The 20,753-nt window shown below is 34.2% G+C and overlaps 3 protein-coding genes across 3 annotated transcripts; 2 read left to right on the forward strand and 1 right to left on the reverse strand.

Annotated features, from left to right (window-relative positions):
* The first annotated feature begins 2,093 nt into the window (after positions 1–2,093).
* On the forward strand, positions 2,094–5,791 carry LOC101898455 (glutathione S-transferase theta-3-like). Its single transcript, XM_005190996.4, has 4 exons — positions 2,094–2,456; positions 4,982–5,084; positions 5,144–5,463; positions 5,522–5,791. Exons 1-4 carry the CDS (start codon positions 2,342–2,344, stop codon positions 5,644–5,646), a joined length of 663 nt encoding a protein of 220 aa, XP_005191053.2. The 5' UTR covers positions 2,094–2,341; the 3' UTR covers positions 5,647–5,791.
* Positions 5,792–5,835: 44 nt separating this feature from the next.
* On the reverse strand, positions 5,836–18,156 carry LOC101888511 (alpha-tocopherol transfer protein). The gene is made up of 4 exons (XM_011294149.3): positions 17,953–18,156; positions 12,740–13,059; positions 6,335–6,707; positions 5,836–6,275 (listed from the first exon to the last, which is right to left on the reverse strand). The coding sequence occupies exons 2-4, from the start codon at positions 13,036–13,038 to the stop codon at positions 6,021–6,023; spliced, it is 927 nt and encodes a 308-aa protein (XP_011292451.1). The 5' UTR covers positions 13,039–13,059; positions 17,953–18,156; the 3' UTR covers positions 5,836–6,020.
* Positions 7,651–11,432, forward strand: LOC109612649 (retinol-binding protein pinta-like). Its single transcript, XM_059127614.1, has 3 exons — positions 7,651–10,082; positions 10,144–10,513; positions 10,573–11,432. Exons 1-3 carry the CDS (start codon positions 9,781–9,783, stop codon positions 10,828–10,830), a joined length of 930 nt encoding a protein of 309 aa, XP_058983597.1. The 5' UTR covers positions 7,651–9,780; the 3' UTR covers positions 10,831–11,432.
* Positions 18,157–20,753: the final 2,597 nt, after the last annotated feature.

The following is a 20,753-nucleotide window of genomic DNA, read 5'->3' on the forward strand; positions in this document are numbered from 1 at the left end:
CAATTTATTTACAATACAGGAATATATAGTAAGTAGGTATATTACATATATTTTTCCTGTCCGTCCTTATGTTCGTCTATCCGTCTGTGGAAATCACTTTAGCTTCCGAACGAATTGAAGTAGATTGATAAAATTTTACTAAAATGTAAATTATGTCTGGTATTGAAAATGAGGCATGTAGGTCCACGTTTTGATATAGCCCCTATATAACGGTACCACCCGATATTCGGAATTTTTATGATTTCAGCGACAATATTTATCGGAATTGTTTCAAATTTGGTATTTGAAGTTCGAAATGGATGATACAGCCTAAGACAGAAAATTGTCTGTGCAGGTTCACGTCTTTGTTGATTTTAGTGACATTATTCACCGGAATTGTTTCAAATTTGGCATTTGAAGTGCGTACAATTTATTTACAATACAGGAATATGTAGTAAGTAGGTATATTACATATATTTTTCCATTTAAGGATCCAAAACTTGAACAAGGCATAATACAATGTTCCACGGCGTCTTATAGTATATATACAGGGTGAGATGAAAAAACTGCAACCAACTTCAGACTGCTATCATTTCTAAGCCACTCGTCCGACAGATGTTAAAATTATTCCAGTGACAGCTCACTGTATTGTTTACAAGCGTACAAAAGCATTTTGGTGAGAATTTTCAAAAAAAAATCGTGATGGAATTCGAGTGTGATTGTGTGATTTCTTTATATTTGGCTGGAAAATCGCAAGTGGCTATCGTTAGAGCACTATAGCACTTTTGTGTCTCCTACCATCGCTCCTTACCGTGATACTGGTAATGTAGCCCGACGTCAAGGAAGTGGACGAAAAAAAGAACAGCAACATCAGCAGAAATGGGTCGAGAAGGAAAGAAGCGACTTGAACAAAACTCGCGTTGCATTGGCCGAAAAATGGCTCTTGAGCTGAACATATCGCAATATTCCATTCGGCAAATATTGAAAAAATGAACTCGTGGTAAAGCCATTGTAATTTCAAAAAGTGCAAGAACTTACACCGCTACAGAAAGAAAATAGACGCAAAAGAGCTAAAGAGTTGCTTCCCTTGGCCGAAAGTGGTGAACTGCCGAATTTGGTTTTCTCCGGTGAGAAAACATTGGTTGTCCAGCAGTTTGTAAAAAAAATGATCGTGTTCACTTGCCAAAGAGGTCAGCTGAAAATGTGCACCTTCGGTTAGCCACCAGAACTCAAGCGCCGGCCATGATGATGGTGTGGGCCGCCATAACAGCCGATGGTCGCTCTCCGCTTCTATTAATCGACCTTGGCATCAGAATAAATGCCGAATATTATCGGGGCAACCAAACATTTTGGCCGCAGACATTGGACATTCCAACAGGACTCATCACCATTGCACTCAGCACGCGCCACTCATGAATGGTTACCAAATGACGTTCCTCGCTTCATTTCCAGCGCACAATGGCCACCAAAATCTCCGGATACCAATCCGTTGGACTATTGTGTCTCGAGTATTTTGGAAAGCAACATTGACTCTAAAAAATACCAAAGTATCGATCACCTCAAGCAAGCTTTTCGCGGGAATGAGCCAAAATACGCAGAGAAACATTCGGCAGCGTGTGACGGTTTCATTGGCCGTCTGAAGGCCATAATTCGTGCCAAAGGTGACCAATTCCAAAAAATCTAAACTTATTCTAAAATTTGATGCTCTTTCCGACATATTTTGCTTTCATCCAATAAAATTTAAAAAAATGTTAAAAAAATGGCGTTTGACTTTGTTGCATTTTTATATAAAACTGTATATATTTTCCTCTTGAAGGTTCCAAGGCATAATACATTGTTCCACAGCCTCTTATAGGGTATCAATAGTGACCACAATCAGTATACTCTATGTTTTCAATTTTGTCTCTTCATGATATTTTATTTCCAACCATTAACTCGAAATTGCTTTGCTCTCCATTGAATATGGCAACATTTTGGAAGACAATTTTATGTTCTCAATTCTTGTTTTCTTGTTGGTATTCTCTCGAGTGCATATGAAGCCATCCCATAAGAAGTCAAAAAGATGATCATAAGCAAACAAACCCAAAAACAACGAAAACAAAACTTGGAGAGAACTTTGTACAAATACGGAGACAGGTCACACGCAAATTCCCACTCGAACTCATATGAGTGGAAGGAAGATCGGTAGGTGGTATCGGCGCTATTGAATTGATATCTTTTAGCAAACAACAAAGAACAAACAGCTGGGCCGGACTGAGCGGTTAGCATACATATTGGAAAACAACAACAATAAAAAAATATATTAAACATTTGTTTTGATAACAAAAAAAAAAAAATTAATAATCAACGCAAAAAATAGGAGATGTCAAAAGTAAAATATTTCTACGATTTAATGTCGCAGCCATCTCGAGCCCTATGGATTGCATTGCAAATGAGTAAAACTTCATATGAAGATTGTCCGGTGGCGTTAAGGAAGTGTAAGTATAGTACCATCTATAATTTGTTTGGTATAGTGCAAAAATAATTCTGTTTACATATAACAAATGTTATCTACATACACAGGTTTGTACTGGGAAGAGAAGGAAATTTTGTATTTTTTTGGGGGGCCTTTGATATGAAGCCACAAAAATACATTTTTAGGTAAATGGAAATCAAGCGAAGCGAATTGATTAGTTGACCTTTTAAGTGATAGAATCGTACAAGACACCATCGTCTGGGACCAAATTTACAAAATAATATAATTTTGCGAAAAATTAAAAGTGTGAAATGCCAAATTTTAGCTAACTTAGTTGGAAATTGAAAGCTAAATCTTAAAAATAAATTTCGATTTTCCAAACATTATTTGTTTGGCCCAAGGACGAACCTTATTGAAATTGGTGATAATCGGATCTGATTTAAATATAGCTCCCACATATATCTTCAACCGATGTCGGGTTAATTGTGCATCAAATGGCCAATATAAATCCTAATGGCCTGAATTTTGGTACATCCCGCCGAATTTGGTCTAAAAGCAAGTACATCAAATTTGTAGAAAATCGGTTCAGATATAGCTATAGATCCCATACATATGTTTCATCCGATTTGGGGTTGTAAGTCCCTCACATGCGTAATATGCCTCCACAAGAATGATATTTGGTATCGGACGTCAGATACAGCCCAGAAATACCCCTCCCAAAATATTATCAAGATCGGTTCAGATTTGGATATAGCTTCAACCGATTTCGTGTTATTTGTGTACCAAACATCCAAATCATATATATCTTCAACCAAATGACCAATATCAGTCCAAATTAACTAAATTTTGACACATCCGACCGAATTCAATGTAGAAGCAAGTACATCAAATTTCGGTACAGATATAGCATAGATCCCATATTTGAGTCCCTCACATTCATAGTATACATTTGACAACAATGATATTTGGTTTCAGATATCTTATAGAGCTCAGAAATATCTTTGCCAAATTTTACCGAGAACGGCTAAGGTTTGGATATAGCTTCCATACATATCCTTTATCCGATTTCAAGTTTATTGTGCAAGTAATGGCTAATGTCAGTCCAAATGGCGTGAATTTCGGGACGTACGTTTTAATTTTTTGAAACTCGTCTATATTTTTATATCCTCCACCAGAGTATGGAGGGTATATTAAGTATGTCGTTCCGTTTGTATCACCTCGAAATATACATTTTAGACCCCACAAATATATATATTCTTGATCAGCATAAAATTCTATGTCGATTTAGCGATTTCCGTCCGTCTGTTCGTCTATCCGTCTGTGGAAATCACTCTAGCTTCCGAACGAATTGAAGTAGATTGATACAATTTTACTCAAATGTATATAATGTCTGCAGGACTTTTGGTATTGAAAATGAGCCACGTTTTGATATAGCCTTTATATAACGGTACCACCCGACATTCGGAATTTTGATGATTTTAGCGACTATATTTATCGGAATTGTTTCAAATTTGGTATTTGAAGTTCAAAATGGATACTACAGCATAAGGCAGAAAATTGTATGTGCAGGTTCACGTCTTCGTATAGCCCCCATATAACGGTACCTCCCGATATTCGGTACTTTGTTGATTTTAGCGACATTATTCACCGGAATTGTTTCAAATTTGGTATTTGAAGTTCGTACAGCATAAGACAGAAAATTTTCTGACCCCATATAACGATACCTGCCGATATTCGGTATTTTGATGATTGTAGCTATATTATTCACAGATTTTTTTTTTAAGTTTCGCATTTGAATATCGTAATGGCTTATGACAAAAGTTACCTATTCTGGTCCATGTCGTCGTATAGACCCTAATAAAACAGCTACATTCGGTATTTTTAAAATTTTAAAAGAATTTTTAACAGATTTTATTGTTTTTGAGATTTGCCCAATTCGTTTCAAATGATGGAGGGTATTCAAAGTTTGCTATAAAAGATTAAAATGTATCCGTCAAATTTAGTGAAAATCGATTCAGAATTGAATATGTCTCCCATATATTAGTTCCCTCTGAAACCAAACTATAACTGCTCTAAAGTCAAATGTTGATAGGTGGTATGATCCACTTCAAATAAATTTTTTGTTACTGGAGCTGTACTAAATATGCATAGGGGGTAGGGTATCAAATAGTCGGCCTGCCTGACTTTGGACTTTTCCTTACTGGTTATAATTATTATAGCCTTACTTTTCACAGGAATATTTTCACATTTGGTATTTGGAGTTTGTAATGATTACTGTTTCCTATGATAGAAAAATTTCCGTACAGGTCACGATTTCTTATAGGCCCCATAAAACGGTGCCTTCCAACTGAATTACGTCAAACTTAGTATTTGGAATTTGTGGTAGACACAGCATTCAATGGCAGATAATTGTCATTCTTTGTAGGGAAATATTACCGTCAAATTTCTCATCCTTGGTAACCCAATATTGAGTTCCTAATGCAGCTTCGTCTGCAGAAATGTTCGTTCTTTACACAAAAATAATAAATTTTCCATTTCTTGTTCCAGTGGAGAATCGTTCGGAGAAATTCAAGAAAATAAATCGCTTTCAAAAGGTACCCTGCATTGTGGATGGTGATTTTCATTTGGGTGAATCCGTAGCCATTTTAAGGTACGTTAATATGAAATTAACTCAAAAATTGTTTTTAAAACCCTTTCTCTATTTCTCAGATACCTTTCCGACAAGGGACATATTGACGGGCAATTATATCCCAAAGATTTGCAAAGCCGAGCTCAAGTTGATGAATTTCTCGAATGGCAACATTTAAACCTGCGTCTACCATGTTCAACATATTTCCTAAAAGTTGGCCTATACCCCATGATGGGTTTGGCCGAAGTGCCCACAGTTGAAAAGCTTACCGAACTTCAAAACGAAATGGAAAATAATCTCAAGTTGGTGGAAAATGTTTGGTTAAAACACAAGGATTTTCTAACGGGCAATAAGTTGACGGCAGCCGATCTGTTTGGAGCTTGTGAAATTGAACAAACAAGTAAGATTACAAAATTATTAATAGGAATCCTAATTGCCAGTGTCTTAATTTATTTCAGAAATCTGTAAATACAATGTTTCCGATAAATTTCCAAAAATCTCTGATTGGTTGTCCAAGGTGCGTCAGGAATCCAATCCATTTTATGATAGTGGCCATAAATTTGTGAACAAACTTGCAAAGTAAATGTGAAATCCACAAAGAAAGACTTGTTTTTCGGAGGGTCTTCGGTCCCAGCAATAAAAAATAAATATATATACACTTGACTGCAATAAGTAATAATGTGTTACGTTCCCGAAAAAGCAAACATCTTCTAATTTTGCCATTTTTACCAAATTCTGCATTATATTTACATAAATTTATAATAAAAATAAATTATTTTTTATGTTTCAAATTTTTATTAAAAATTATTTATTTAAAAAAATTATTGTATTAAAGTCTTGATGTTTATGAAAAAAACCGACAAAATTTAAAACTATTAAAATCTAATGCATTATCCAAGAATTGTACTTTATGTTCCAACCCAGTAATAAGTGTAGCTTCCCCAGAGAAAATATGATTTAATCAATATCTAATTTTCTAAATGAACCCTCTATGCCAAACAGGGATTCCGAGTTCAATGGTCTGCCAGGTCTAAGTTTTTCATTTGTACAATATTGAGCTTCTTCTTCAAAGTATGGCTTATATTCCAGCAATTTCTTTTCCCATGTGTTGATGACATCGGCTATGGTGCCATTACTGCCACCATATTCCTCAGGCAGGCATTCTTGTGGGATATACTCATACAACGATTCATATTTGCTGTGGATGTGGAACTGCAATAAAAAAAATCGTTAGAATTGATTGTTCCACAATCTGTTCCCAAAATGCTTACCCTTTGTTTAATTTTCTCACTCATCAAACCCTTGGCAATTGACAACAATTTCTCTGTACCCGATGGTGCATTGACAAAGTGGAAACCCTTTGGCCTATAGGGCCATGCCTTGTCACCCAAAACGGCCAATTTTTTAATGAGTACCGCATCAAATTGGAAAATGTGTCCGGCTCCAACACCCTTGAGATCAATAATTTCCACAAAACCCATTACCATGGCATTGTCGTCTTCACGAAATTGTATTTCGCCCAACATTGTGCCGACCTTAACAACATCGGCCAAACCGAATTTATTTGTATCGTAAAGACCATAACGGGAAATGTGTATGCGGGGTCCAGCTTCGCTTAGGGGTTTCGGTAAACGCAGCAAACATCTGCAAATAGGAATTAAAAATTTTAGAAAACTATGAATAAAAAAAATCGATTGTTAAAATTGTTTGGTTAATTGTTGAACGATTGTTTGGTTCGCTTAGCCTGTTGAACGTACCCAGAAGAGAATATCTCTGGACTCAGAAAAGGTATTGTAAGCATTTTGGAAAGGAAAGAGTGTCAGCAATTATTTGGCATCAATTTTAATTGCCCCCATAATGGGCACTTTTTCGACTTTTTGGGGGTTTTATAAAAAATCCGGGTCCAAAAATATCGATAATTTGACTATAAATTCCTTACCGCTTAAAAATTATCTCATTGTGTACCACTTGTTGGTTAGGTATCATAAGCTTTCCAACGATACCTATGTTGTCTATATCGGGTAAGTAGATGCGGGTCTTGAACCCGGACTTTCGAGTCAAAAATCTGGGGTAACGGGACCGTGCCAAGCTTTTTATGAATTCTCACCTTTCGATCATATAGGCAAGCTGCACAAAAGAGTATAACCAGGCCAAAGTAACGGAGCAAATACATAAAGAGCTTTTTTGACTGACTATTCATAGGCTGGCTTCTTTGGAAAATAACAAAGGAGCGTAGGTCCAAAGTCGAAATAAAGGTGGGAATACATAAAGCGCTTATCTGGTTGGCTTAAGTCATCAGCTGGCTTCTTCGGAAATGAACAAAGGAGCCTAGGGCTAAATTCGAACTAGGTCAACCTAAAACTCCTCTGCTCCTCTATGAAGAAACTAGCCGATGACCAGCCAAATATGCGCTTTATGTATTTCCACCATAAGTCAACCTAAGACTCCTTTGTTCCTCTTCAAAGGAGTTATAGGTTGACTTAGTTCGATTTTTTGGCCCTAGGCTCCTTTGTTAATTTCTGAAGAAGCCAGCCAGATAAGCGCTTTATGTATTCCCACCTTAATAAGAAGCTCATATCGCGAGTTAAGGTGAGAATATATAAAATGCTTTTCTGACTGGCTTAAGTCATCGGCTGGCTTCTTCGTAGAGGAACAAAGGAGTTTTAGGTTGACCTAGTTCGATTTTAGCCCTAAGCTCTTTTCATGGAAGAAGAAAATAGGTAGATGCATCAACGCTTGGGAACATTGATTTGTTAACAAATTTAAAATATTTTTTCAAATATAAGTTGATTTTTATATTTTTTTTATAATGTGCGTTTTTTACACAATTTTTAGAAATTTGAACAATTTTTCATTCAAAAATTTCAATTGCAAAATTTGTTTGAAAGTTCATTGTCCCAGCAGCTATGTCGATGCGCCTGGCTGTATTTTTTGCCATGGCTCCTTTTTTATTTACCGATGAAGCCAGCCAAAAAAAAAATTTATGTATTCTCAACTTTAGACATATAGGCTATGTGCAAGCAAGAGTATAGCACAGGCCAAATTAAGTTTAAGGTCGTGGGTCTCTATATAGACGAGCTGACGGACTATAAAGCTTATAAATGGAAAAGCTAATGGGGCTATTTTATATACTTATATATTTCTATCACTTTAAACAAATAATCAACAAAATTGTAGACTGTATTAGACGTTATGCAACCTAACATTTAATTAAAACCCGAAATCTGTTTATGCAATAAAAAGTAATTAATCTAAGATGTAGATGTAGATATTTATATGAAGCGTTTCATTATAAATTGTCCAGTTTATATGATATAGATTCTATTTTTTCTTAAAAGAAAACACTAACAGAGAGTCATCGAAGCTCAAAACGAACGTGTCACGTGTCATCGATAAAACCACAACTTCAAGCTAAACACAGCCGTATCCTTTTTGATGTTGTGTTATTGATAACGCATAACGAGTTTATTCTGCTTTGACCTTAAATACCATATCAGAATGAGCGCTTTGCATGTTATCAATAAAATAAATAGGAACACGGCATTATCGACTCCGAAAATCCATTTTAGGTACTTCTCTCAAATATCTGAGTCGATAAGACCGCCTATTCATGGTTCATACGACTATAGCAGAATGAATGTGTCACGCTTTACCAAAGGCGCTTTTGTTGTTCCATGACCCTCATGGCCATTAGAGTATTCGATATAACCACAATACATGGTAGAAGAATATAGGTAGACGCATCGACACAGCTGCTGAGACAATGAACTGTTAAAATACATTTTGGAATTGAAAATGTTGAATGAAAAATTATTTAAATTTGTAACTATTTTTGAAAAACACAAATTATAACGTGAATGTATCACTGTTGGTGAATTGTAGGAGTCCTAGGCTGACTTAGTTCGATTTTAGACCTATGCTCCTTTGTTCTTTTCCGAAAAAGCCAGCCGATGACTTAAGCAAGTCAAAAAAGCGTTTAATGTATTCTCACCATAATTTCACATATTTTTTATTATCAATATTTATTGCCGTGTGAATGTCAAAATTGCCTTTTTACAAATGACTCAAAATCGTACCACAGATGGATTTTGACAGCAAATTTTGTTTTATATATTTTCACACAACCATGGTAGAATTAAGAAGGTAACCTTAAATTACTTTTATATTTAAGAAATCCACTCGATCTTTAATGTCAATTCCAAAGCGTATACGTCAAATAAAAGCCAGCGGATTTATGAATACGATTTACGTGACGTATACGCTATGGAACTGAAGGTGAGAGTACATAAAACGTTTTTTTGACTGGCTTAAGTCATCGACTGCCTTCTTCGTAGAGGAACAAACGAGTTTTAGGTTGATTTAGTTCGATTTTGGCCCTACTCTTTGTTCTTTTCCGAAGAAACCAGCCGATGACTTAAGCAAGTCAAAATAGCGTTTTATATATTTTCACCTTTACATTTGACATAGAGCGGATGTAGTAGTCTATATGTGCTATTAGCTTTATTAATTTTTATTTCCAAGACGAATGGAAAAAAGTTGCTCTTCATAAAACGTAATAAGTCAATTTTTTGTGGAATGTCTCATATGTTTGTATTTAAGTCATTTAATCATCCTAAGAATCCATTAACGAATATCAACCAGGTTTTTAATTTATTGCATTCCTTTTTCAACCATAGCTCTAATGCAAAATTATTTAGTATAGCCGAGAAACTTAGTCATGGCACAGATAATACCTCTAACCAGTGATTTGCAACAGCTTGCCATTGATGAGTTGGGTGAGGTGCCTTCTCGAATCGCAGATGATTTGGAAGCTCTTAAATTATGGATACAAGCGGAATCACATTTACGCGCCCGAACTGATGATCAATTTTTAATACAGTTCCTACGCGGTTGTAAATATAGTTTAGAGAGGGCCAAAGAAAAAATTGATTTATTCTATTCATTGAAAAGCAAATATCCATCAATGTTTGGTCCCACAGATGTGGATGATATTAAATTCAGAAGCGTCAACAATTTAGGGTAAGTTAAAATCATTTTTGGCAAATTTTTATAAGCTATTTCATTAAAATACTTTTTTAAGATGCTACATTGCTTTACCCGAACCCCTGCATGGAAGTGGTTCTCGAATTGTGGTATTTCGTTTCAATTACAACACTTCGCTATACAGCATTGATGATGCCTTCCTGCCAGGTTCAGCCATGCATGAAGTGATGATCTACAATGATCCGTATGCCTGCATCAATGGCATCGTTTACATTGTGGATTTTGCATTGGCCACTGCCAGTCATTTTCTTCAATTGACACCCAATTTTTGTATGAAAATTATATCGTTTTTCGAAAATTCCATGCCGTTTCGCGTAAAACATATCTATTATTTCAACACCTCTCCTGCTGCTCAACAATTTCTCAAAGTATTGTTGCTATTCTTTTCGGAGAAAATCAAACAAAGGGTAAGAAAAACGAAAAACCCATTTTAAAACAAAATTAAATCTCATTATTCTTTAATTAGATAACGATTTTGGGTCAAGACAAAAAGGAATGGGCTCGGCACATACCAACCGCCTACTTGCCACGTGATTATGGCGGTGAGAATAGCTCTTGTGTGGAGGCGGCCTTGGACTATAATAAAATATGGGATTCATATCGTGAATATTTTAAAGAGAACTCCCAATATGGCGTCGATGAGAGGTTGCGCCAGGGAAAATCCCTTGATATAGATGACTTATTTGGCGTTGGGGGTTCTTTTAGAAAACTTGCAGTCGATTAATTTATAAGAATTTAAAAATATATGTCCAAAATAATTCTTAAGGTGAGAATACATAAAACGCTTTCTTGACTGGCTTAAGTCATCGGCTGGCTTATTTGGAAAATCACAAATTAGTGTAGGGCCAAAATCGAACTTAGTCAACCTATAACTCCAGAAGAAGCCAGCCGATGACTTAAGCCAGTCAAAAAAATGTTTTATGTATTCTCACCTTTATTCTATTTAATAGAATGGAATTTGAAATAAACTATATTCTATAGAAGGTGGTATAAGTTCTTAGAGAACCAATAACGTACTTTAAATTCCAGTGAGAACACGGTATGTTGAAAACCACATGTTTTCATTGGTAATTAAAAACAAGTAAAAAAGCAGTGAAGGTGAGTTTACATAAAGGCTTTTATGACTGACTGGAAAAGAACAAAGAAGCGAAGGGCCAAAATCGAACTAAGTCAACCTAAAAGTCTAAAAGAAGCCAAACTATATCTTTGACTGGCTTAAGTCATCGGCTGGCTTCTTCGTATAGGAATAAAGGCATTTTAGGTTGACTTAGTTCGATTTCAGTCCAGGCTCTTTTTTTTTCTTTTCGAAGAAACCAGCCGATAATTTAAAACAGTCAGAAAAGGCTTTTTATGTACTCTCACCTTAAGTTCGCTCGGGATGAATACCCTCCGACATTTGGAAAAAAATTGAAAATTATCAAAAAAAAAAAAAAAAAAAAAAAAATAATAATAATAATAAAAACTAAAATCTGTTTAAATCTTAAAAATACCGAATATTGGGAGTTACCATTATATTGGGGTCTATTCGAAGAGGTGGACCCGCATAAGCATTTTTTTTGTTTTTGGCCATTACAATATTCAAATACGAAACTTGAAATAATTCTGGTGAAATCTGGGACCTGTATAGATAATTTTCTGTCATAGATGGAAGTACCTGTTAAGAACTTCAAATACTAAGATTGAATAATGTCGCTGAAATCATCAAAATACCGAATATAGGGAGGTACCCATATATGGGGCCTATTCGGAGACCTGGACCTGCATAGACAATTTTCTGTCTTAGACTGTAGTATTCATTGCGAACTTCAAATACAAATTTGAAACAATGCCGGTGAATAAAGTCACTAAAATCATAAAAAAACGAATATCGGGTGGTGCCGTTACATGGGGGCTATACCAAAGCGTGGACCTGCACAGACAACTTTCTGTCCTAGGCTGTAATATCCATTACGAACTTCAAATACCAAATTTGAAACAATTCCGGTGAATAATTTCGCTTCATCAAAAGACCGATAATAGGGGGGTACCACTATATGGGGCCTATACGAAGATCAGGATCTGCATAGACAATTTTCTGTCATAGACAGAAATACCCATTAGGAACTTCAAATACGAAATTTGAAACCATTCCCGTGAATAATGTCGCTAAAATCACCAAAATACCGAATATCGGGAGGTACCATTATATGGGGGCTATACCAAAACGTGGACCTACATGGCACATTTTCAATACAAAAAGTCCTGCAGACATAATATACATTTTAATCAACCTATTTCATTTCGTTTGGAAACTAGAGTGATTTCCACAGACGGGTAGACGGACAGACGGACGGACAACGCTAGATTGATAATAATTTTATGTTGATCAAGAATATATATACTTTGTGGGGTCTAAAATGTATATTTCGAGGTGTTACAAACGGAATGACAAACTTAATATACCCTGCATAATTTGTTGTTGGGTATAAAAAATAATAATACCATGTTTTCATTGGCAATTACAAAAAATAATACCATGTTCTCATTGGCACCATGATTTCCTATTTTATTGGCACTATGATTTCCCACATAATTTTATTGCATTGCTTTTTTCTGAGAATTTCTCAATAGTGTTTTTTTTTAATATAACTTACCCCTGTCTCAATATCTCTATCGCTTTATCGTCGACAAAACGATTTTTATATATTTCAGGTACAACATTACGCATCGCATAGAAATTGTCGACCTTCTGTTTGGTCTTTTCCAGACTATATTTACAGCCGCGTAAAAATGCCACCAACAGTTGATCGTCTGTGCGGGCTTTCAGATGGGGTTGTTTTGAGATCCATTCACGCAGTGTGGCAATATCTTCATCAATGCGTTCGGGTACTTCACCCAATTCTTTTTGGGCATTTTCTGCCAGTTTGGCTGATAGAGGGCGGATTTTTGACATGATTATTTATTTTGTTTTTTGGCTGGAAAAAGAAAAAGCATGAAAAAATCTACGCGTAAATATTAATATGATTGATGAACATTTATTTACAACTAATACAAGTTGGGGAAATGGTAGACAATTCTCCTCATAAATTACATTGGCATTCATATTCAATGTTTTGTGGAAAATACCCTCTTCATGGTTACTGGTCCCAAGTTATCAGTATTATCTTATCATTATCCATGGTAGTTAGCGTCACATTGAACTATATTCTTTTTGTCGTTGTTGTTATAAATAATTATTTTTATTTAGATCATTTGCCATGTCTATAGAGACCTCATTTTTTTTACGTGCGATTATTTGTGTTTGTTTTTGATGCCATCATTTTATTTAGTTTTTTTTTTGTTTTTCAGACGGTAAATTAATTTTAGTGAATTGAGCAAAGCCAAAGAACCATATTTGTCATTGGCAACAAGGTATATAGGTGTCTTCATTCGATGGTTGTGCATTGACATTTGAAATTGATTAGAACTGAAGTTATCAGAAGTAAAAGTAGGACAAAACCCACAGGTCTATGGCGGCTATGTATGATTGTTTGCTGTGATTTTGGAGTGCCAAGAAATACATTCATTTAAATTTGGTTCCCTAAAGGTACATACAACGCTTTTTGACTGGATTAAGGCATCAGCTGGCTTTTTCGCAAAGGAACAAAGGAAAGACCTAAAATGATGAAGACTAGACAAAATGCATTTTGAGCAAATAGTTTGTGTCTATAATACATAGAGTAGCAGGTCATGGCAGAGGCATGATGATATAAAAACCACAATTACAGAAATGAATGACAAGTAAAAGGTGTGAAAAATCCAAAAATGTGTTTTTTAAAATTCTATTCCATTGTCCTTTCCAAATAATTGCATATTGCTTAGCGGTTTAAATCACTTAACATAGGTAACTATGTTGTTATCATGGCAGAAGAATACAGGTAGATGCATCAACGCTTGTGAGCATTGATATGTCAAAAATTAAAATTTTTTTTCAAAGATAAGTAGATGTTTAAATTTTTTTTAAGTAGATTTTTTATATTTTTCGATGTCATTCGGAGGTTATTATAATTCGCGTTTTCAACAATTTTTACAAATTTAAATAATTTTTCGTTCAATATTTTTAATTCCAAAATTGGTTTGACATTTCATTGTCCCAGCAGCTGTGTTGATGCATCTACCTATATTCTTCTACCTTGGTTGTTATGGTATAATAACAGAGGTAAATTCACAGGGTTGCCCTATTTTGACTCTGTCTTGTCCCATCTTTATACTTCTATGCATGGTAGAAGAATATAGGTAGACGCGTCGACACAGCTGCTGGGACAATGAACTGTCAAACCAATTTTGAAATTGAAAATGTTGAATGAAAAATTATTTAAATTTGTAAAAATTGTTAAAAAACGCGAATTATAATAGCCTCCGAATGACGTAGTATAAGAAAACGTATAAAAATCTACTTATATTTAAAAAAACATTTAATTTTTTTTTTGACATATCAATGCTCCCAAGCGTTGATGCATCTACCTGTATTCTTCTACCATGCTTCTATGTCTTTGAACAAAAGATTTTCATTTTGACTTAGTTCGATTTGCTTCTTTGTTTTTTTTTCAAGAAGCCAGCCGATGACTTAGGCCAGCGTTTTATGTAAACGAAACTGGCTTTTTCGTAAAAGAACAAAGAACTCAATGACAGGGTCAGAAAAATTCAAGCAAGCGTGCCTTCGATGAGCATAATTCTCAACAAACTCAGATCAGAATTATTGAAAAGCAATGTAATCAGAGAGTAAAAAAATTGGGAGAGCATTAAATTACGACTCCCTGCCTGGGCCTGCTCTAAGGCTGGAAATACATAAAGCGCATATTTGGCTGGCTTAAGTCATCGGCTGGCTTCTTCGTAAATGAACAAAGGAGTTTTAGGTTGACCTAGTTCGATTTTGGCCCTAGGCTCCTTTGTTCATTTCCGAAGAAGCCAGCCGATGACTTAAGCCAGCCAAATAAGCGCTTTATGTATTCCCAGCTTAAGGCGACTAAGTTGAATTTAGACTCCTCTGTAAATTTAAGAAAAAGCTACAATACATAACATACTTTTTAACTGTCTTAAGTCATCGGCTGGCTTCTTCGGAGTGTAGGACCAAAATCGAACTAAGTCAACCTAAAACTCCTTTGTTCCTCTACGAATGATGACTTAAGCCAATTAAAAAAGCGTTTTATGTCTTATCACCTTAAGACATTTCATTATAGGCATAGTTCTTACTAGTTTTTTACAGGTACCATAGCTTTTTCTATTGTCATATGATTGTGAGACTGTGGCGTGCATGGTAGAAGAATATGGGTAGATGAGAACATTGATATGTCAAAAAAAATTTAAATGTTTTATCAAAAATAAGTAGATTTTTAATTTTTTTTATACGACGCCAATAGGAGGATATTATAATATTCATTTTTCAACATTTTTACAAATTTCAACAATTTTTCATTCAACATTTTCAATTCCAAAATCAGTTTGACAGTTCAGCCATACTATGTTCTCACTGGCATTTGAACTAACTTGTCAGCTATCAAAATTGCGTACACTAAATTATATGTTTTCTTATACGACGTCAACCGGAGGTTCTTATGATATGCATTTTTCAACAATTTTAAAGGATTTGAATAAATTTTCATTAAAAATTTTCAGTTTCAAAATTGATTTGACATTTCACTATTGCAGCAGCTGTGTCGAGTTAAAGGAGTTATGGCCAACATAAGATAATTAGATGTTCATCTATAAAAAAAGACGATTTAAAGCACGCTAAAAATGCGAAATACTTAAGGTGAGAATACATAAAACGCTTTTTTTGACTGGCTTTATTCATCGACTGGCTTCTTCGGAAAAGAATAAAGGAGCCAAAACAAAACTAAGTCAACCTAAAACTTCTTTGTTCCTCTACAAGAAGCGTGTTATGTTTTCTCACCTTTAATAATAAAGGATTTATAGCCAAAATAAAATAATCAAATGTTCCAAACTACAAAATGACGATTCAAAGCACCATAAAAATGCGAAAAACTCAATAGCCAAGGAGTTATGGCCAACTTATAATAGGAAAATATTTATCTTATGGTAGAAGAATAAAGGTAGTCGTATCGATACAGCTACTGGGATAATGTACTGTCAAAACCAATTTTGGAAGTGAAAGTTTTGGATGAAAAATTATTCAAATTTGTAAAAATTGTAAAGGAAGGATATAAAAATCTACTTATTTTTGAAAAAAAAAAAAACAGTTAATAAAATTTGACATATCAATGTTTTCAAGCGTTGATGCATCTACTGAGTTTCTTCTACAAAGGTTCATCCATGTTAAAATTAAGAAGGTAAAGTCATTTCAAATTAGCATACCCATCTCTGCATTTTCTGTAATTTACCTTGTCACATTTCACTTCATAAAAACAGGTTCCCATCTCTGATTTGTGTATGTACAATGGATTTATAAATACAAATTTTGACAGTGAGGTGTTGTCAAATGAATACTTTTTGAGAAAATTGTAAACATATGATTACATGACTTTACCTCCTTGATTCTGGCTTGGGTTCATCTATAAAAACTACGATTTAAAACGCCCAAAAATTGCGAAAAACTCATGAACAAGGTTAAGAGTACATAAACAGCTGGAAGTCTTCGTATGGTATATTTTGTGACATATAATAAAGGGATGCCAGAGTAAATTCTGTTGTCGTTGTTCCTTATAATTTAAGATTAAAATGCCTAGCCATGATGCCAAGCTGCTTATGTGCCCTCACCTTTAGAGTGAGAATACATAAAACGTTTTTTTGAATGACACCTGAAGAAAAAAGCGTTTTATGTATTAAAAAACACGTTTTATGTATTCCCACCTTTAAAAAAAATTTGGCTGGATTTTTCGGAAAAGAACAAAGGAGCATAGACCCAAAATCGAACTAAGTCAACTTTAAACATCTTTTGTTCCCCAAAAAAACCGTATTATGTATTCCCACCTTAAAGAAGTTATGGCCAAAATGTGATAGGATTTTAAAACATTTTCAATTGATAGAAAAACTTTCAAGTTTGTATGTTAGAAAGGACCATTTATAGAAATTTTATAGAAAATAAAAAGAAAACAGTGTTCAGGTTTCTATAGATCGAAAATCTCTTAACTGTCTGTTATCTTATAGCTTTATATATGTTTTATAGATGTTTTACAGTAAACATTAATTTAAATATTATGAATTTATAAACCATTTTTCTCGAGTGTATGCAATGGTGAAATTCTCATAAAATAGATTTCGACAGCCACGTTTCTTTAAGACATAAAGATTAAAGCTTTTTCTTATTTTTATGGTAACAAAAAAGTGTATCTTCTATTAAAATTGTGGGTTACAGGGAAACCTTTATAGCTCACAATGTAACCCTTGTATTTGAACATTAATTTAGCACGTCGACCAAAAATTCTAACTTTTTCGTAAAGACAAAATTTGTTAACTTCCCTGAATAGAAATACCACTGAGTACGTTAAAACTGTACCCTATTTCAAACTTAAATAGTACCAAACATAAATATCCTCCACATTGTCCCATCTCTGGATAAAAAGAATGCTATTTTTTTCAAAATATGTATATTTTGAATTTTCAAAATCCCTTTTTTACAAGTTCCACTGTACACCATTTTGACAACACTTGTAATTTTAACCCTCTTGATGATCATCTATCTACTCTAATTTAAGTGCGAATTCTAACAAATTTTGTGTTAAGGTCAAAACCTCAAGGTCTTGTAAATGTCATTGCAGTCATAAACAATTACAAGTGTTTATATTAACTTTAATGTGATTCATATTCCAATATTATTTAGAATAACAATAGCAATAACAACAACAACGTTTGCACTTATGACACATACTTGGGTAAATTTTCTTCACTTATTATGTTCGTTTTTTCCTCACTTTAATTTATGATTAATTTTGTTGCTTTTCCGTCCGTTTAATATTTCTCGTTCGCACTCGCGTTCGTCTAATATGTATTTCCCATAGAAAAAAAAGCGTATTCTGGGTGTTCGACTACAAACAATACCTTTCGTTGCAGATATTCAACTGACGATCGTTTAGTTTATGCCGGTGATAAAAGACCCCTTCTTGACTGTCCAAAAAAACAGCAACGAAAATTCAGCCAGGTAGAATACTCCTCCAATATGTAGATAAGTGTATTGGCGTGTGTATGTATGGGAGAGTTCTCGTTTGGGGAGCAAATGTCTCTGACATTAGAGATAGCAATATTCAAACACTATTCGTAGCAACACCACCACCACCATCACTACTCCATTCAAATCAGTATCTAATAGGTTCCCAGTACATTTGCCTGGCTGGTTTCAACACTATCTTGTTGAAGCGTGCGTTTCAGAAATTTTTTTGAGTTATTTTTTTTCCTTTACGATAATAAAATGCTATAAAAATTGCACTGAAGTTAAACTTTACGATTGTGAATTGTCCATATGGTCTTAAGTGGATTACTGACTCATATTTACTGATTAGAAAGATTATGTTATATATGAGTTAATAAAATTGAAGTATCTTTGTTCGTTTTTGGAAAAGTTTAAAACAAAATGTCACAATTATTTGAATAATAGAATTCAATATATGTAATTTTTTTAAATTCGCAATTAGAATATTTTTCAAAACTGTCATGGTAGAAGAATATAGGTAGTCGCATCAACGCTTTATAACATTGATATGTTTGAAAATGTTTTTCAAAAATAAGTAGATTTTTATATGTTTTCCTATACGACGTGAATCGGAGGTTATTATAATATGCGATTTTAATTATTTTTTTCCAATTTGAATAATTTTCTATTCAAAAATTGCAATTGCAATATTGGTTTGACAGTTCATTGTCCCAGCAGCTGTGTCCATGCGACTACCTCTATTCTTCTGCCATGAAAACTGCATTATCTTATAACGCGTTTACATAACAATACTCTTGATATAAGCCCATGGTAAAGAATACAGGTAGATGCATCAACACTCGCGAACATTGATATGTCAAAAATATTCAAAAATATCTCCAAAAATAAATTAAACTTAAAAGGTTTTCTTATACGATGCCGTTCAAAAATTGCTATGATATATGATTTTCAAGAAATTTTTACCCATTTAAATTATTTTTCATTCAAAATTTAAAACCCCAACAACGTTTTGACAGCGCATTGTACCAGCAGCTGTGTGGATGCGCCAACCTGTATAATTTTATCATGTATTAGCCCAATCACGAACATTGCACGTAATACGCGTTTAGACACATAATGTTATCTAGATTAAAAGTACATTCAGATTTACGAAATCCACTCGATCTAAAATGTCAATTCTATAGCGTATACGTCAAATCATGGCAGAAGAATACAGGTAGATGCATCAACGCTTGGGAGCATTGATATGTCAAAAAAATGTAAATGTTTTTCAAATATAAGTAGATTTTTATATGTTTTCTTATACGACGTCATTCGGAGGTTATAACTCGCGTTTTTCCAAATTTTTTTTACAAATTTAAATATTTTTTCATTCAATATTTTCAATTCCAAAATTGGTTTGACAGTTCATTGTCCCAGCAGCTGTGTCGACGCGTTTACCTATATTCTTCTACTATGCGTCAAATAATATCCACTGGGTTTATGAATACGTGACGTGATTTACGTGACATATACGCCATGATAGAAGAATATAGGTAGATGCATCATATTTGGGAACATCGATGTGTCAAACATTTAAAAATTTTTGTCAAAAAAATTAAATGTTTTTTCAAATATAAGTGGATTTTTATATATTTTCTTATGTGACCTCAATAGGAGCTTATTATATGCGTTTTTCAACAATTTTTACAAATTTTAATGATTTTCAATTCAAAAATTTCAATTGCAAAATTTGTTTGATGCATCTACCTCTATTCTTCTACCGTACGTCAAATAATATCCAGTGGATTTATGAATACGATTTACGTGACGTATACACTATGGAATTGACATTTGATATCGAGTAGATTTAGTGGTCTTTACGTGCTTTAAAGGTGTTCTTTTCCGAAAACCAGCCAATGACTCAAGCCAGTCAAAAATCTTTTTATGTATTCTCACCTTAACCCACATTATCAGGATTTATTACTTAATCAGGTTCAAGTATATAAAAGGCTTTTTTACTGACGTAAGTCATCGGCTGGCTTCTTTGTGAAAAACACAGGTAGCTTTAGGTGGACTTCATTCAATTTTGGCCCATAATTTACACTTGTTAATCCTACGCATCTTTCCTGTTTTATGAAGAAGCCAGCCGATGACTTAAGCCAGTCAAAAAAGGGTTTTATGTATTCTCACCTTTACCGTGCCATTATACAGGGTGAGATATAAAAACTGCAACAAAGTCAAACGCCATCATTTTTACATTTTTTTTTTAAATTTTATGAATGAAAGCAAAAAATGTCGGAAATAGCAAATCAAATTTTAGACTAAGTTTAAATTTGTTCGAACTGGTCACCTTTGGCACGAATTATGGCATTCAAATAGCCAATGAAATCGTCATACGATTCCCGAATTTTGCTCTGCAGTATTTTGACCTATTCCCGGCGAAGCGCTTGCTTGAGGTGATTTTTTGTGTCCAACGGATTGGTATCTGGAGATTTTGGTGCGCTGGAAATGAAGCGAGGAACCTCATTTTGTAACCATTC

This window comes from Musca domestica, unplaced genomic scaffold, assembly GCF_030504385.1.
Source record: "Musca domestica strain aabys unplaced genomic scaffold, Musca_domestica.polishedcontigs.V.1.1 46, whole genome shotgun sequence".
Taxonomy (NCBI): domain Eukaryota; kingdom Metazoa; phylum Arthropoda; class Insecta; order Diptera; family Muscidae; genus Musca; species Musca domestica.

Bases quoted from the DNA above. Each gene is read 5' to 3' on its own strand.
- LOC109612649 (XM_059127614.1), top strand. From the start codon at position 9,781: ATGGCACAGATAATACCTCTAACCAGTGATTTGCAACAGCTTGCCATT. The intron at 10,083-10,143 runs GTAAGTTAAAAT...TACTTTTTTAAG, and splicing joins AGAAGCGTCAACAATTTAGG to ATGCTACATTGCTTTACCCG. The intron at 10,514-10,572 runs GTAAGAAAAACG...TTCTTTAATTAG, and splicing joins CGGAGAAAATCAAACAAAGG to ATAACGATTTTGGGTCAAGA.
- LOC101888511 (XM_011294149.3), bottom strand. From the start codon at position 13,038: ATGTCAAAAATCCGCCCTCTATCAGCCAAACTGGCAGAAAATGCCCAA. The intron at 6,708-12,739 runs GTAAGTTATATT...TCCTATTTGCAG, and splicing joins ATAGAGATATTGAGACAGGG to ATGTTTGCTGCGTTTACCGA. The intron at 6,276-6,334 runs GTAAGCATTTTG...TTTTTATTGCAG, and splicing joins GTGAGAAAATTAAACAAAGG to TTCCACATCCACAGCAAATA.
- LOC101898455 (XM_005190996.4), top strand. From the start codon at position 2,342: ATGTCAAAAGTAAAATATTTCTACGATTTAATGTCGCAGCCATCTCGA. The intron at 2,457-4,981 runs GTAAGTATAGTA...TTCTTGTTCCAG, and splicing joins TCCGGTGGCGTTAAGGAAGT to TGGAGAATCGTTCGGAGAAA. The intron at 5,464-5,521 runs GTAAGATTACAA...AATTTATTTCAG, and splicing joins TTGTGAAATTGAACAAACAA to AAATCTGTAAATACAATGTT.